Source organism: Mauremys mutica, chromosome 13 (assembly GCF_020497125.1).
Source record: "Mauremys mutica isolate MM-2020 ecotype Southern chromosome 13, ASM2049712v1, whole genome shotgun sequence".
Taxonomy (NCBI): Eukaryota; Metazoa; Chordata; order Testudines; family Geoemydidae; genus Mauremys; species Mauremys mutica.
The window spans coordinates 18539316-18553480 of NC_059084.1; the positions used below are offsets into that span (position 1 = coordinate 18539316).

General features: G+C 48.9%; 1 protein-coding gene across 1 annotated transcript in view; it reads left to right on the forward strand.

Moving 5' to 3' along the window:
- Window positions 1–7548: 7548 nt before the first annotated feature.
- SLC13A3 (solute carrier family 13 member 3) overlaps window positions 7549–14165 on the forward strand; it is a 39790-nt gene continuing 33173 nt past the window's right edge. The window contains exon 1 of the mRNA XM_044985641.1: window positions 7549–7703. Coding sequence (XP_044841576.1) covers window positions 7593–7703 — 111 coding nt within the window. The 5' untranslated portion in view covers window positions 7549–7592. The remainder of the gene's footprint in view (window positions 7704–14165) is intronic.

Here is a 14165-nt window from a genome sequence, read left to right on the forward strand (position 1 = left end):
TGCTCAGACAAGTTGCAAATCAGTCTCTAAAACGTATTGTACCAACAAGCTCTGTGGCGATATACTCCACCTCTTTTCCACCGGGCCAGTGATTTATGGTTCTTATTATCCAGGGGATGGTTTTCTTCTTTGGAATCTGTTTTGTACTTTCTTGCTACTCATTTGACTCTGTTAGAAACTATGACTTTCCTGACACATTAGGAATGACCTATCTTGTATCGCTAATGCCCCTGATGGCTAATTGGCTCTGAAGGGGAAAGGGCTTGTCTGCCTAATAATAATTTCGTATCTCCTAGTACGTTGTGGGGCTGAATTCATCACCGTCTGTAATGCACTTTGAGCTAGTCAGTGAGAGGATGCTGTAGGAAGTGCAAAGTGAGATCAGGTTATTATGTTGCTTGTCTTTTCTGCTCACTCTCTGGTTTTATTCAGACTGATTTAGCCTCCATTCGCTGTGCTCCAGACACAGCAACAAAACAGAGAGAAAGTCCAGCCCGCACTTGACTTTATCCTCCCATCTTTTCCCCCTTTGATCTGTTCCTCAATTTGATTATAAAGTTTGAATTGTCATCTGTATCTTTGGCCCTTTGCATAGAGAGACTGAGATTCTCTGAGGCTGTGGTCGATTTTACTTTTTTCTTCTTATGTGGCATTTCCATTCCTGGAGGTTTGCACTTATGGTCGCTCATTCTGTACGATCCTCTGCTTATCTCTTTGTGGATAACAGTCCTTTTGGTCCACTAGGATACTACATTGCATTGACTGAGTTTAAGGGCATCGGAACCTTTGTAGAAGGTTGTGGGGAGGGCAAGGCCAGAGTGGCGGGGGAATTAAAGTGCTACTTAAATATCCCACAGAGTACAACTGTAACATAAATACCCAGAATACAAAATGTAGCCAGATTATAATATTTAAGGCATAATTATAGTATGAACAAACAAAAGAAAAGAAGACAACTTTAGTTCTAAACATCGGGACTGCATTTTAATTTTGTACTTCACTTGCATTTATCATGTTATTGCATATACGCCACTATTAATACGGCATTATTTTTTTTTTACTATTGAACTGTAACTTGCAATTCTGTAACATTACAATCAAATTGTCCTTGTTTATATATAATGTATATTTTAATAATTGTAACCCTAAATTGTACATCTCCTTAGAAAAAGGCATCAACAAAATTAATAATCATAACAAACAACTCTGAAAGAAGGTAAACGTGTCCCCATAGAAGAGCTCCCACATGAAATGATTTTTCTATGTTTTATAAAAAATAAAATAAAATCAAAAATATATTTTATATTTTTAGAAATCCTAACAAACATCATGAACAGGCTGTAGCAGACAGAAGCAATACAATATCTATTAAGCAAAAAATGTAAACTTAATGCAGTTTTGATCATGCAATTATCTAGGATTGCAGTGGATATCTAGGAATGCATCTGATCTCATAGTGCATCTTTGTCCCTAGGAGTACAATCATGTTTTTTCCACATGTATTTCTTTTGTTAAAAAGTATGTGTGTTGGGGGGTGGGGGGAAAGGGGCTCCTTGGCCCTCTCCCCAGGTCCGGTGACTGAGTTCCAATCATCTTTAATACTTTTTTGGTTAGTTATGTGGTCTATCTAGGATATTTTCAGAATTCTTCTGTAACATCATAATTTGAAGGATTGTAGTTTATTATCAATTGTTTGAATGTCCATGTTGGATTTTACTTTTAGTTAGTTAAATAAAAGAATCCTCTCCTTGCCCTTTATGCTGTCTTTTTTTTTTTTTTTTTTTTTTTGGTGTTTGATAAAGAGGAAAAGAGCTATCCTGCCTGTGCTGATCGGGAATTTATTTTGCAGGGGTATTTGAGGTCCGGTGTGAAAAGCCAGTCATTTGGAGTTATAATTCTGGTGTGGGCAGTTTCTGTACTTCCTCTGTGACCTGTTTATAAAGCATCCTTTTCTAACAAGCTTAGCCTTTGCTTGGATTAATGTATTTGGGCCACATTCACTTGCTAGTTTTTGCTTATTCAGCATCAGTGTGCAAAGTGGGGAAATAGCTTTAGTTTTTGCTAAGATTAGAATGACACAAGGCAGAATATTACATGGGTGGCAAGTTTGTAAAAATTTTGGTGGGGCCCAGAACCCGCCCCCAACTCCGCCCCCCCCCAACTCCGCTCCCACCTGCCTAAGGCTCTGGGAGGGGGCTCGGCAGGGGAGGTCTGGGGTGCAGATCCTGGGCTGGGGATTAGGGTGCAGGAAGGGTGCTGGGTGCAGGCTCTGGGCTGGGGCAGGGGGTGGGTGTGCAGGAGGAGGTGAAGGGTGCAGGCTTTGGGATGGAGTTTGGGGTTGGGAAGGGGTGTGTGGGAAGGGGGAGGGAGTTTGGGGATAGGAGGGAGTGCAGGGTGAGGACTGTGGGGCTGAGGATGAGGGGTACATGATGCAGGAGGGGGCTCAGGGCTAGGGAAGAGGGTTGGGCTGTGGGGTGAGGGCTGTGGATGAGGGGTTCATGATGCGAGGGGGCTCAGGGCTAGGGAAGAGGGTTGGGCTGTGGGGTGAGGGCTGTGGATGAGGGGTTCATGATGCAGGAGGGGGCTCAGGGCTAGGGCAGAGGTTTGGAGTGTGGGGTGAGGGCTGTGGATGAGGGGTTCATGATGTGGGGGCGCTCAGGGCTGGGGCAGAGGATTAGGGTGCGGTGGGATGAGGGGTTCATGATGTGGGGGCGCTCAGGGCTGGGGCAGAGGATTAGGGTGCGGGGGATGAGGGCTCTGGCTGGGGCTGAGGATTAGGGTGCAGGGGGATGAGGGGTTCATGATGTGGGGGTGCTCAGGGCTGGGGCTGAGGATTAGGGTGCGGGGGGAATGAGGGCTCTGGCTGGGGCTGAGGGTTTGGGGTTGGAGAGGCTCAGGGTAAGGGCAGCCTGCCTTGCCAGTACTGGCGGAGGGCAGGCACTAGGACCCTGCGGCAGCAGACAGCAAATCTGCTGGGAGCCCTCCGGGCAGCAGGCAGGGGAGAGGCGCGTTGCGTTCTGTCAGGCAGGGACGCAACACAACGCGGCGGAGGGGGGGGAACACGCGGAGGGGGGGGTGGCAGGCGGGGGCTGGGACCTGCTCCAGGCAGGGTCGCGGCGGCGGGGGGAGACCTGCGGTGGCCGGGGCCAATCCAGGCAGGACCGGGGGTGGGGGGGCGGGAAGAGACCCAGCTCCAACTATTGCTGGAGCAGGGCGCCCAGCCCTGAATATTGCTGGGGCCCGGGCCCCACACAAATATATAACCTGCCGCCCATGGGCCTGGACCAAAACTCTTGAGCTGAGCACCTGCAAACTTTGAGAAAGTTTGGAACTGACTGTTGTCCTTTGGCTTGGGTCTGCTGTGATTAGCTCTTACCTTTACAGTGTAGAGAACTTGTCAACATTCTTTGAAAAAGCCCTGTGTTATTGAGTGGAGTTGGAAAAGCAACTGCACCTCCCTGCATTGTCATTTTTGGCTTCTTCGTAATGTGCAGTTGTGTTTGATTTCTGTGTACGGGGAAGAAATATGATACTGGATTCCAGATTGAGCATTTGAACAAATATTTAAGCACACTGATTTTCATTATTTTTTAGCATGTCAGATGTAAGCACCTTTTTCTGAGGGAGGAGTGACTAGGGCTGCATGGAGATGGCAGGAAGATGGGCTTGTGTTGCTGGGGAAGGGAGGTCAGTGATTGTTGTATGTTGACAGCCAGTCAGTTTTTACTTTGTGTGTATTTCTGAACTGCCTTCTACAAGCAGCTGGAGTGATAGGCACATTTTATACATTAAATAAATAGACAAAAGTAAATAAATATTAATTAACCAAGTAATCTTAATGAAACAGTGACACTACTCATTTGAACAATGTCTGGCCAAGCCCAGAGGCTGGGTTGATTTGTTTGCAGGTCACTCTGTATCCCTTTAATCAGCTGATTAAGGGTAACTCGCTAACAAAGTCGTCAATTGGTTTCTTTAATCCTTCGTTACTGTGAAAGGAGATCAATCAACATGATGTGTGTGGCTCTCTTCCATCTTCTGTCCTTTGTCTGTGCTCTTCCTAAGGCCTTCTAGTGGAGAAGGGAACATGTACAGGGGAAAGCATTACCTCCCCCAACCCTGCCCATTCCATTTGTTTTATCTGAGTCAGGTTTGACCTGTATTCCACCGTGAGAAGGGTTCTGTCTTCTAGTTATTGATAGGAGCCTTTGAGTTACCTTGTTACTGGAGAAGTCATCTTTGGAAACATGCCCTTTCCACTGCCAGCTATTTCACAGCAGTGCTGGCTAGTGTCTGAGTTCTGGGGCCAATGCTAAAGATTTGGAGCTGTTGCTTGTCATTATGCTGAGTTGTTTTCTGTGCATTCTGCAACCCAGAACGTAGAACTTTTCACCGTTGGCCTATGTCTGTGTCTGAACAATATCTAAATAGAATATGCTCTAAATTATGGAGGAAGATGTAACAGGTGGGAGGGGGGAGAGGGCGAAATGGGAGAGCACAAAGAAAGCAAGAATCTAAGCTAAGCAGATCTGCAGTATTACCTTCTGCTACTGGACCATATGCTGACATCCTTTCTCAGGCAACACTCCACTGATCTCAGTGAGAACTTTGCCTAGATATTCACTTCTGGATTGTAATCCTATAGATCAGTGGTTCTCAACCCTTTTCATACTGGGACCTCTATTCCATCTAGCTGGGGATCTCCTCCTGTTTGGCAGCATGGGAAAGACAGGGTAGTCATGACCCTAGGAATGGCTAGCCAACTACAAAAGCAGTTTCTCCTCCCTTGGTGTTCACACCTCAGCTGCTAGCAGAGGACCTTACCCTCCCTGATTGAACTAACTTCGTTATCCCCAGACTGATTCTTGCCTGCATATTTATACCTGCCTCTGGAAATTTTCATTACATGCGTCTGATGAAGTGGGTATTCACCCACAAAAGCTTATGCTCCAATACATCCGTTAGTATTAAAGGAGCCACAAGACTCTCTAAAAGCAGCAAAGAGTCCTGTGGCACCTTATATACTAACAAGACTCTGTTGTTTTTTACCGATCCAGACTAACACGGCTACCCCTCTGATACTTGACCCTAGATCTGCAATTTTATTCCATAGATATCTGGATTGAAATGTGAATTTAATTCATGGGGCCAAATTTTCAAAGCATAGTGCAATGGCTACACCTATAGCAATACCACCCATACCTATCACACCTGCCACCAATGAGAGTTTTTGCAGATGTGCTGTGAAATGCAGCCCTTTTCCTCTCCCTCCCCCATTTTGTAAACATTGCAAACTGAGGAGCCCTGGATTTTTTATTCCCTCTACCCACCCCCTTCCTCTCCTACTTTTTTTTCTTTAAAAAACTTTCGCCATTAGCTGCAAAAACCTAATTCTATGCTCTTCACAGCAGAGAATGCATTTACGTGTGCAATTAGGCCTTGATCCCGGCTGAAGCCTGTCTGGGTGTTACTGTAATATAAATGTTAAATAATAATGAAGGTTACATAGTTAATGTTTCTGATGGAATCTTAACTTTACATTTTCTGCCTTTTGTAGCTATAACAGTGCAAAATTTAAAGGTACATGACATTTTTGGAATTGATTTCTATACTGGACCTTTGCTTTAGATTTCTTAGCCTGGCAAAAGCTATTTTTTAAAAATAAGGGTCTTATTTCCCAATGCCTTCTCCCTTGCACCTATGTAAGCAGGTGAGATCTCCCAAATCAGAATATTCCATTCACACCTATGGGAATCCTCATCATTTTTGCAAAAGTGTAAATGATGATATAAGGTGCAAGGCGATGGAGAATCAAGACTAGACTAAACGATCACAAAATGAAAATGTGTGCCTTGAAGTCTAGGGCAAGATGTGTATTCACTACTTCACGGACTCATTCTCAGACTGGGCCTTGCTGTTCACTGTAAAAGGCACGTTTAGGGGAGAAGCTGCCATTACTGGCCTTCTAAAGGCGACCAACTGCAGTATCACAAACACTGTCAGTGTTTCTTCGTGTTAGATACCCAAGGATAACAAAACATACACTGCTTGTGCTCATTGAACACTAGGGCCAGCCCAGAATCATCCCTGGTGTAACTACTGACTTCAGTAGTGTTGAACAAGGGGTAAATTTGCCCCAAGGACAACATGCTTCTAAAGTGACTGAAAGGAAACACTAGCTCAGGGGCTGCCAGCTTCTCTGCAGTGTTTAAATGACTCGGCCTTGAGCTCATATTACTATTATTATTAAACTCTGAACTTTTTAACTTGGTTGTTGCATATAACTCCCCCCCCCCCAAATACAGCAACTGGCTCTATTTCTCTTCACTTATTCCAATGCAGAATAACTGGACTACCAGCTCCACATTATGAAATAAGCTAAGCGGCTGCAGAAAGGCAGGGCCAGGCCACACACAATCATGGCTAGTGTAATACATGTGAAGCAACTGGAGATAGTTTACAGCTGGATTCACTTTGAGTAGCTGTGTCATAGATGCAATCAGGCGCTCTTCTGTGATGATGATTTGAAGAGAAGGCTCTGGTGTTTGATAACTGAGAAAACGCTTCAGGACAGCTACCAGTTCGCTGTAGAAAAGGAGATGGTGTCACCAGTGATTAATACTGAGCTCTCTTCACCCCCATGGCACTCAGGGAGCCTAATTCATATCCAGAACACATGCAGCCAATGGTACCTCTGTGCTTCTGACTCCATACAGCACATTCTCATCTGAGTTACCATCTGCTGGGTGGTGACACATGAATGGTGGAAAGCCGGGATGATGGCAGTAAGCAGAGTCATTCTAGCAGGCTCAAGAGAGGGGGATTACACTTCCCTGACATTCAAGCCAAAGGGAGTGAGTGATGAGCAGCAGCGAGTCCCATGAGGTGTGAGCAGCAGAAAGGACAGCACTTCCCACAGCAGGGTCAAGGACAGGGAGAGCTGGGGTGCCCAGAATCTCTGCGAGCAGGACAGCTGTTCTTCGGCCAACTTAGGGAGCACTCCTAGGGTGTGCCAGCAATCAGTGGGAGCTGGCTGTGGGACCCACAAGGGAGGGGTAGTGCTCCAAGGATGCTGAGCGATGGCTTCTGAGAAAACTGGCTGCAAACCACTCTTCCTTGCCCGCAGCCATGGGCCGGTTAGGGATTTCTAAGGTGCCCATCCTGGTGGTATCTAGCCAGACTGGATAAGATCGCTCAGCCTAGTTGGCCAGAGGTCACTGCTCACCAGCTCCGTGGCTAGGGGGTGGAGGTTGCTTTGCACATCATGCGCCCCTCACCTCGGGGAGGGGAAGCTGTTCGCTGTACCGAACACGCAGGTGTCGGCCGGGGCCCCCCCGCCAGCCTCTGGATTCCGGCTCCCGGGTGGGTGGCGCTGGATGCGGGACAGGGGGTGTGGTGAGGAATGAGGAGCGGGGTTGTCATGCGGGGTGGAGGGAGGGGGGGGAGGAGGCCAGCAGCAGTGGCCCCGTGCTCAGTGCCGCCCCCAGGTACGAGCCCTCCCTCCCCCTCCCCGAGTAACTCTCCTCCCCCGGGATAAAGCGGCGGCCCCTGCGCCCGGGCGCAGTCCGGTCCAGCCGGGTGTCTGGCGGGCTATGGCAGCGATCGGAGCCCTAGTGAAGAAAGTGTGGAGTATCCGCCGGTTCCTGGTGTTACTCTGCACCCCGCTGGTGCTGCTGCCCATCATCATCAGCCTGCCCCCCAAGGTAACCCCTTCCCTTGCACCCCCCACGCTGACCCCACAGGGGACCCCTCCCGCCTGCCCCCAGGGAATCCCGATTCCCCTGCTTCTCCAAGAGACACCTCCAGCCCTGGCCCCTAGCGATCCCCTCCCTTCATCCCAGGGAACCCCCCCCCCGCCGCCCCCAGGGGAGCCCCTGTCCTGCCCGCCACGCTCCCTCCCCAGGTCCCTTCTGGCCCCTTTCCCAGGGCGAGCCACCATCCTGCCTACCTGCCCCCAGCCACTCCCCTCTGCCCTGCCCGCGCTGGGCCAGGTGCATCCTCCCTGGAGCGCCCCAGCTGGAACCGATCCGCCACCGGCCCAGCGCCTCGTCTGTCCCGGGGCCTCCCCCGGGTCAGGGCTGTGTCTCGGTCCCGGCGGAGCAGGCTGCCTCGGCGCCTTCGGATGCAGCAGGGACCGCAGCCAGCGAGTTGGTGTCCAACTCTCAGAACTTTCCGCCGCGTCTCTCGGCGCCAAGCGCTGGCTGCAGAGCCGCGTTTCGCTGGCACAGGGCGCCCGGCCGCTGGGACACACGTGCGATGTGCGCTCCTGCGCTCCTTCCCCCGCTCTGCGCCCATGCCCGGCTCCAAGTGCCCCGCTGCAGCCCGTCAGCACTCGCCGCACGCTGGCACCCGGCCCTGGTCCATAAACGTGTTTTCCAGACCGTTTCCTGTCAAGCCACCGGGGACTTTGGGGCTGGCTTCTATGCTGGTCTGAATCCCCTCCCCGGACAGCCTGTGCTGGCTGCCTGGGGAGAGCTTTCCCCCACCCAGCCAGAAGAAGACAAGGGAACCTGCAGCACTATGCCCTGAAAGAGCATCTCAAGTCAGGAGACCCCATGAACCTTCCCACCTTGGCTTTTCCCACCCGATCCTCATGTTTGCTTGGCAGGGCCATAAATACCTGATGCAAACGGTGCCTCCAGCTCCATAGAGGGCAAAATGGCATTGGATTCCTGAGCTTGGGAAAACTGCCCTGCACAGGACCCCCTGCACAGATGGGGCCCCGCATCCCACAAAGGGAAAGAGAGAAGGCAGAGGGAATTAGATCAATGGCCCATACCCCCAGAGCACACTCTGGGTCAGATTCCACAGCATGGGGTTATGCCCCTGGTACCGGGAGCAGAGTCTGGGCTGAGGGTGAAAATAAGGTATTCTACCTGCACTCACAGCATGGATAAGGCTTAGCCTGTGGCTGTGAGCTGCACGGGCTGCTTAGCCATTTCCCTGTGCGGTTTTATCCCTACCTGGTTTGGGACCTGGCTACTCTGGCTCTCTTCCCCTGCTGTGCTACCACGGTTGTGGATGGCGTAGTTTCTTGAGCTAGATTCTTCCTGGGTTTAACTGCTAGGAGTTGCCAGGAGGGCATTTTCTGAGGAGCAGTCCCTGTGGGTACACTGTAAGTCCATCGTTTTTAACTCTTGGGCAGTTGGGGTGGAAGTGAGTTCAGGGGAAGGGTCTGTGCTTAGTTTAACTCTATTGGAGTGGTGGAGAAATGTTGCTTTGTTGTAGGGTGCAGATACAGTGATTTTAATTGTGATGTGTATTTATATATTTGTGAAAGTGCCTAGAGCTTTATGTGTGTGTGCGTATGTGCGTGCACACGCAGGGGAAGCAATAGCTCCAAACAAACCAATCCATCCCAGGGTGGTGGGAATATTGACTAATGCAGAACTAAGCAAGAAGGGTCTCAGAACTGGTTACAATTAAGTGGAATATGCTAAGATCTGGCACTAACAAGTATGTGATTCTACTCTTTCAACCTTCCTAGGACAGCTAGCGCTTATAGAGTGCTTTGCATCAGTAGATCTCAAAGGGAAACTTATGTACAGAGAGACGAAGTGACATGCCCAAGGTTACCCAGCAGGCCAGTGGCAGAGCTATTAACCCAGGGTTCCAGAGTCCCAGCATAGTGTTCTGTCTACTAGGCACACTGCCTCCCCAACTGTAAGGAAATCCCACTATAAGGAAATCCCAAGATCTACACCCAAGAACAGTTTTCTCAGGACAGCCAAAAGTTGCAGGTTTGGTGTCAGCATTGTGGTTGGAGTCTCAATAAAATGACGCATGGACCACAATATGCCCAATGAGTATTACATGGTGTAAATGGCTTGTCATCATTCCCTCTTACGGGCAATGTTGTAAAATATGGCATTTTGCAGGTGTGGGACATGCTTGTAAACAGGCAACCTTTGTTATCATGACTGAAGAAGCTTCTTGAGTGAAATATTTGGATTTTTCTGTACAAGCTGTTTCCAGTTTAGGATATGGGCTTGGGGACTGTGTGTTAGAGAGCAGAGCAGGTGACGTGTCTTTACAGCGAAAGCAGAAAACCTTCTTGGGGAAATACAGGATTTTTACAGCTTTCTCTCCAACAAAGTTTGGCTAGATGTCTAGAATGACTAGTATTTCCTCTCAGGAGACTTGGGGTATTTGATTGGGAGGTTTTTTGCCATTGACTTAAACGGGGCCAGGATTTCACCCTTGAATTCACATTGCGACTCAGAGCCACTTGAAAATGAATTTGTTCCTATCAGCAAAAATTGGGCACAGTTCAGCATGTTTGGCAGTCTCTGCTCAAGAGAAGCTCTGGACTGGAACAGCCATGGCTATAGCAGGTCATGATTCATGTGCATTCGCAGAGCTGTGTTGGGGAAACCTGTGTAGTCCACTGACTTTGTGCACGGCTCTAGTCAGATAAAACCTTCACTTCCAAAGTCACAACGTGAATCCCTGAAATAAAAAAGAAAGAAAGAAAGAAGAAGAATTAACATTGTTTTAGTTGATGCCACCACACAGTAGTAGAGAGAATTCCTTTATGGAATTAAAATCCATAGTTTCCATTTTGCATAACTGCTTTTTGGATGATGTTTTACTAAGTGCATATGAAATCTTTTGATCATTTCAAAGGGCAGAAATAGGATTACATAACAGGTATCTAATTCCTTCCTTCTGCAGACTTGTAAATAGCTCATTATGTTAGTTTGTGCATTCATTTTCTGTAGCCGAACAAGTGGCTTTAATGCTTTTAATGGCTTCCCTTTTGAAGCTAACAGTGATGTAGGTCCAGACATATAGTCTGTGGTAGAAGACGCATGAAGTGTACTAAATGCAGACTCTTGTCTTGGGGTATGGCTACACTACAAACCTAGGCCTACTTACAGCCACCACAATAATTACTGCACTACTGTCTACACTATGTATGTCTACACTACTCTCCTTAGCTCGGCAGTGTGCGTCCTCACCAGGAACACTTCCACCGACCTAAGACGGACAGTGTGGGGAGCTGAGTGCCCGGTCTCTCAGCTGTACGCCAGGAGCCTGGCTGCCCCACAGGCTCCTGGGGTCCTGGCGGGCTGCCTCCCATTCTGCTCCCCGCTCCCCACAGGGAGCAGGGGAAGTTGCCCAGGGCTTCTTGCCTGCCCCTTCCCTGCCAGAAGCAGGGAGGAAGTCACCTCGGCTTCTCGCTCTGGCTCCCAGCTGGGATCGGAGCTTGAAGTCCCCTGGGCTTCTCACCCTGGCTCCCAGCTGGGAGCAGAGTCCAGCTGCCCAGCTCTCCAATGGAGCGGGGCTTTCCTGTCAATTTTGCGGCTCCTGCAAGACAGGACAGCCAATGTAAAGGACACAGTGTCTACACAGACATTGCATCACCCTAACTACACCGACATAAGCCATATGCCTCTCCTGGAGGTGGAGTTATTATGTCAGTGTAATAGGGCACTGACATCGATGGGAGAAAAGCTGTAGTGTAGGCACTGACTGACATATTAGGTCAACATAAGCTGCCTTATGTCGACCTAACTTTGTAGTGTAGACCAGCCCTTGGAAGCCCAGACTCGGGGTTTCTAATATACTGGTAGCACAATCCTCATGTGCAAGTCCACACAGGTCAGCATGATTAGCACTTTTTTGCTCCAGAAAGACCCAGTGATGGAAAAGTGGAGGGGATTGCAACTCAGAACTGGGCATTATGTGCGGGGGGGTGCTGCAGATCAGCGATTCGGTGCATTGTGGGGCATTGTGTGGAGAGCTGAGGCCTGGAATAGCAGGAGCTGCTGCAGGTCAGGTTAGAGAGGTGTTGGCAGAGTTGGAAGTGGGAAACTTTCACCGTCTCTGACTGAGCTATGTTAGCAATTAGTCTGTAATTTTCATGAGCTTTAAGTTCATTCGCAATTTTAAAAAATTGCTGCTTCACTGCCATTACTATCTGTATTACTTCAAAGTCAAATTCCCAGTGTCAGTGTGGTGACTATAAATCAGGGCAGAATTTGGCCCTGCGTGTTTAAAACAAATTCGAGCAGCAGTTTCACTATCTGAACTGTCCTCCTTAAGTTTAGAGTATGGATGAGCCTACAGCTGGGAGTGACTCTTGCAGAGTGTCATTTGTTCACGTTCCAGGTAAAACTTCCGGTTTCAAAAAATAAATTGACTCCTTTTTTTTAAGCAAGCAAAGAACTGTACTTGAGGTATCCATGTGGGATTAAATTCTAATGTCTGGAACTGTGTTTAACCTGTCCTGCACAGCCTGAGCGGCAGGTGGCTGCTGGGAAATGAAGGGCACAGGTTACGTATATAACTATGTTCACCAAGAGGGTTGAACAGGCAGTCTCAGCAGGTGAGGGGAGCCCATGCGGTGGGATACCAGATGGCATAGTGGCTTGTAAAAGGAACATGTGCTAGCTGTGGAACATATGCCATTAACTGCCTGGCTGAAGTTAAATGACTGACTTAGAACAGACAGCTGCTAGAAACCTCATTGATTTGAGGGTTTCTCAAACCAGTTTCTTATGAGCCAGGCCCTCAGGGAAGATAATAAATGTAGATCTGGTGCAAGTCCATGCATTGGTTTAATATATAATCTATCTGTTGGCATAGTAGCTAAACCCTGATAAATATATATGATGAACACTCTGGGCCAGTACCGTTCTGGAAGCTTTGAGCAGCATAAAGCAGTTGGAAAGGTGCCCCAAGGCATGCCCTGATTGTAGAGAATCCCTTGGTAATGAGAAGCCACAGTAGCTAGCTCTATGCTACCCATTCCCCACATCCCTGGGCAGGAGGGAACATGAGGGGGTGGGGGGCAGCGAGCACTGTGCTCTGGTGAGCTATGCCAGTGTAATTGCCTCGAGGGGGGTATTAAAAGCAAGTGGAAGTTAGAGCTGGTGGGTGTTGGTTCAGCCGTGCATTGTAGTGTTCAGTGGTCACTCGGTGCTTCATGTGCTTAGAAGAGTTCTGCTTTATTCTGTGTCCTGTTCCAGCCGGCTAAGCAGCACCCCTCACAGACTCTCTGCCTTGGAAGCTCAGCCCTTAAAGGCCCAGCTCCTAATGTCACAGGTGGCCCCCACATCCAGCCCTACCTTATGGATTGGAACCACACCAGTTCTGCTGCCAAAGGGCCCTCCACAGCCATGAAGGAGGGGCTGGATTTTGGCCATAACACAATGCACTTCTTAATGTCTTTCAAAGGGGACTGGAGATGTGGGGCCTAACGTACAGCACTTAAACAGAACCATTATCTTAGCTCTCAGTTTGGCCTAAGCACTGAGCACTATGAGTAGGGGTGGGGCGTGGGAGCTGGGGTGAGGTTATTCAAGGTCTTCAGGGTTTTTTAATTTTTGACTCAGCTCCACTGGAATCGTGAAGGCCAATTAACGTAAATGACTGAGCCAGCTCGTTTGGCTTCCCAGGGGATCCATTTCCATTCACAAGGGGTTGTGGGTCAAAGGGCGATGATTCACCTGGACTTGCATTAGAACTGCAAGAAACTACAAACTTAACATGAGGAAAATCCTAAGTGGGCCCAGGCTCCCTGAAAAGATTTGAACCCCTCAGTGAACCTTCCAATGGACATGATCCGAGTGTGCACTCAGGTGACATTCACCTGGCTAGGAGTTTCCTTGTGAACACTGCCGCAGAGCGTTCCCCGATTTTTGATTGTTTCGGGTGTCGGAGGATTGAAAGTTCACCTGTCAAGTTGGGGCCCTTCCATTGCTGTTTATCCCCCACCCCTCCATTCATACCAAGGGGACGCTGTTAAAAAATTTCACCATTAGCCCCCGGCAGGGCAGCAATAGCTCCGGTTGTAAGCAGAGATACCACGTAAAGACGGCTGTGTGAGTACATACATTGACAGACGGACTGCAGGATCCTGGCGTGCTGACATTTGAACGACACCGCCTGCATTTGTCAGTGCTGTCTGAGGGAGTCACATCGTTGGAAGAGGAGACCCTGGGGTAACTGGCATCATCCCTACTTCTACAGATGGGAAAGAGAAAGTCTTACCTCAGAGGCAGGTTTGGTTGGATGCCAGCATGTGCTCCCTCAGTGGGGGCTGAAACAATGAAAGGGTAATGTGTCGACTGTGCATTAAGCGCCACGATGCAAGGTTTCCTGAGGAAGTGCATCTCCCTTACCACACTTTGCACCAGGGCACCTCGGGTCCTCCCCGC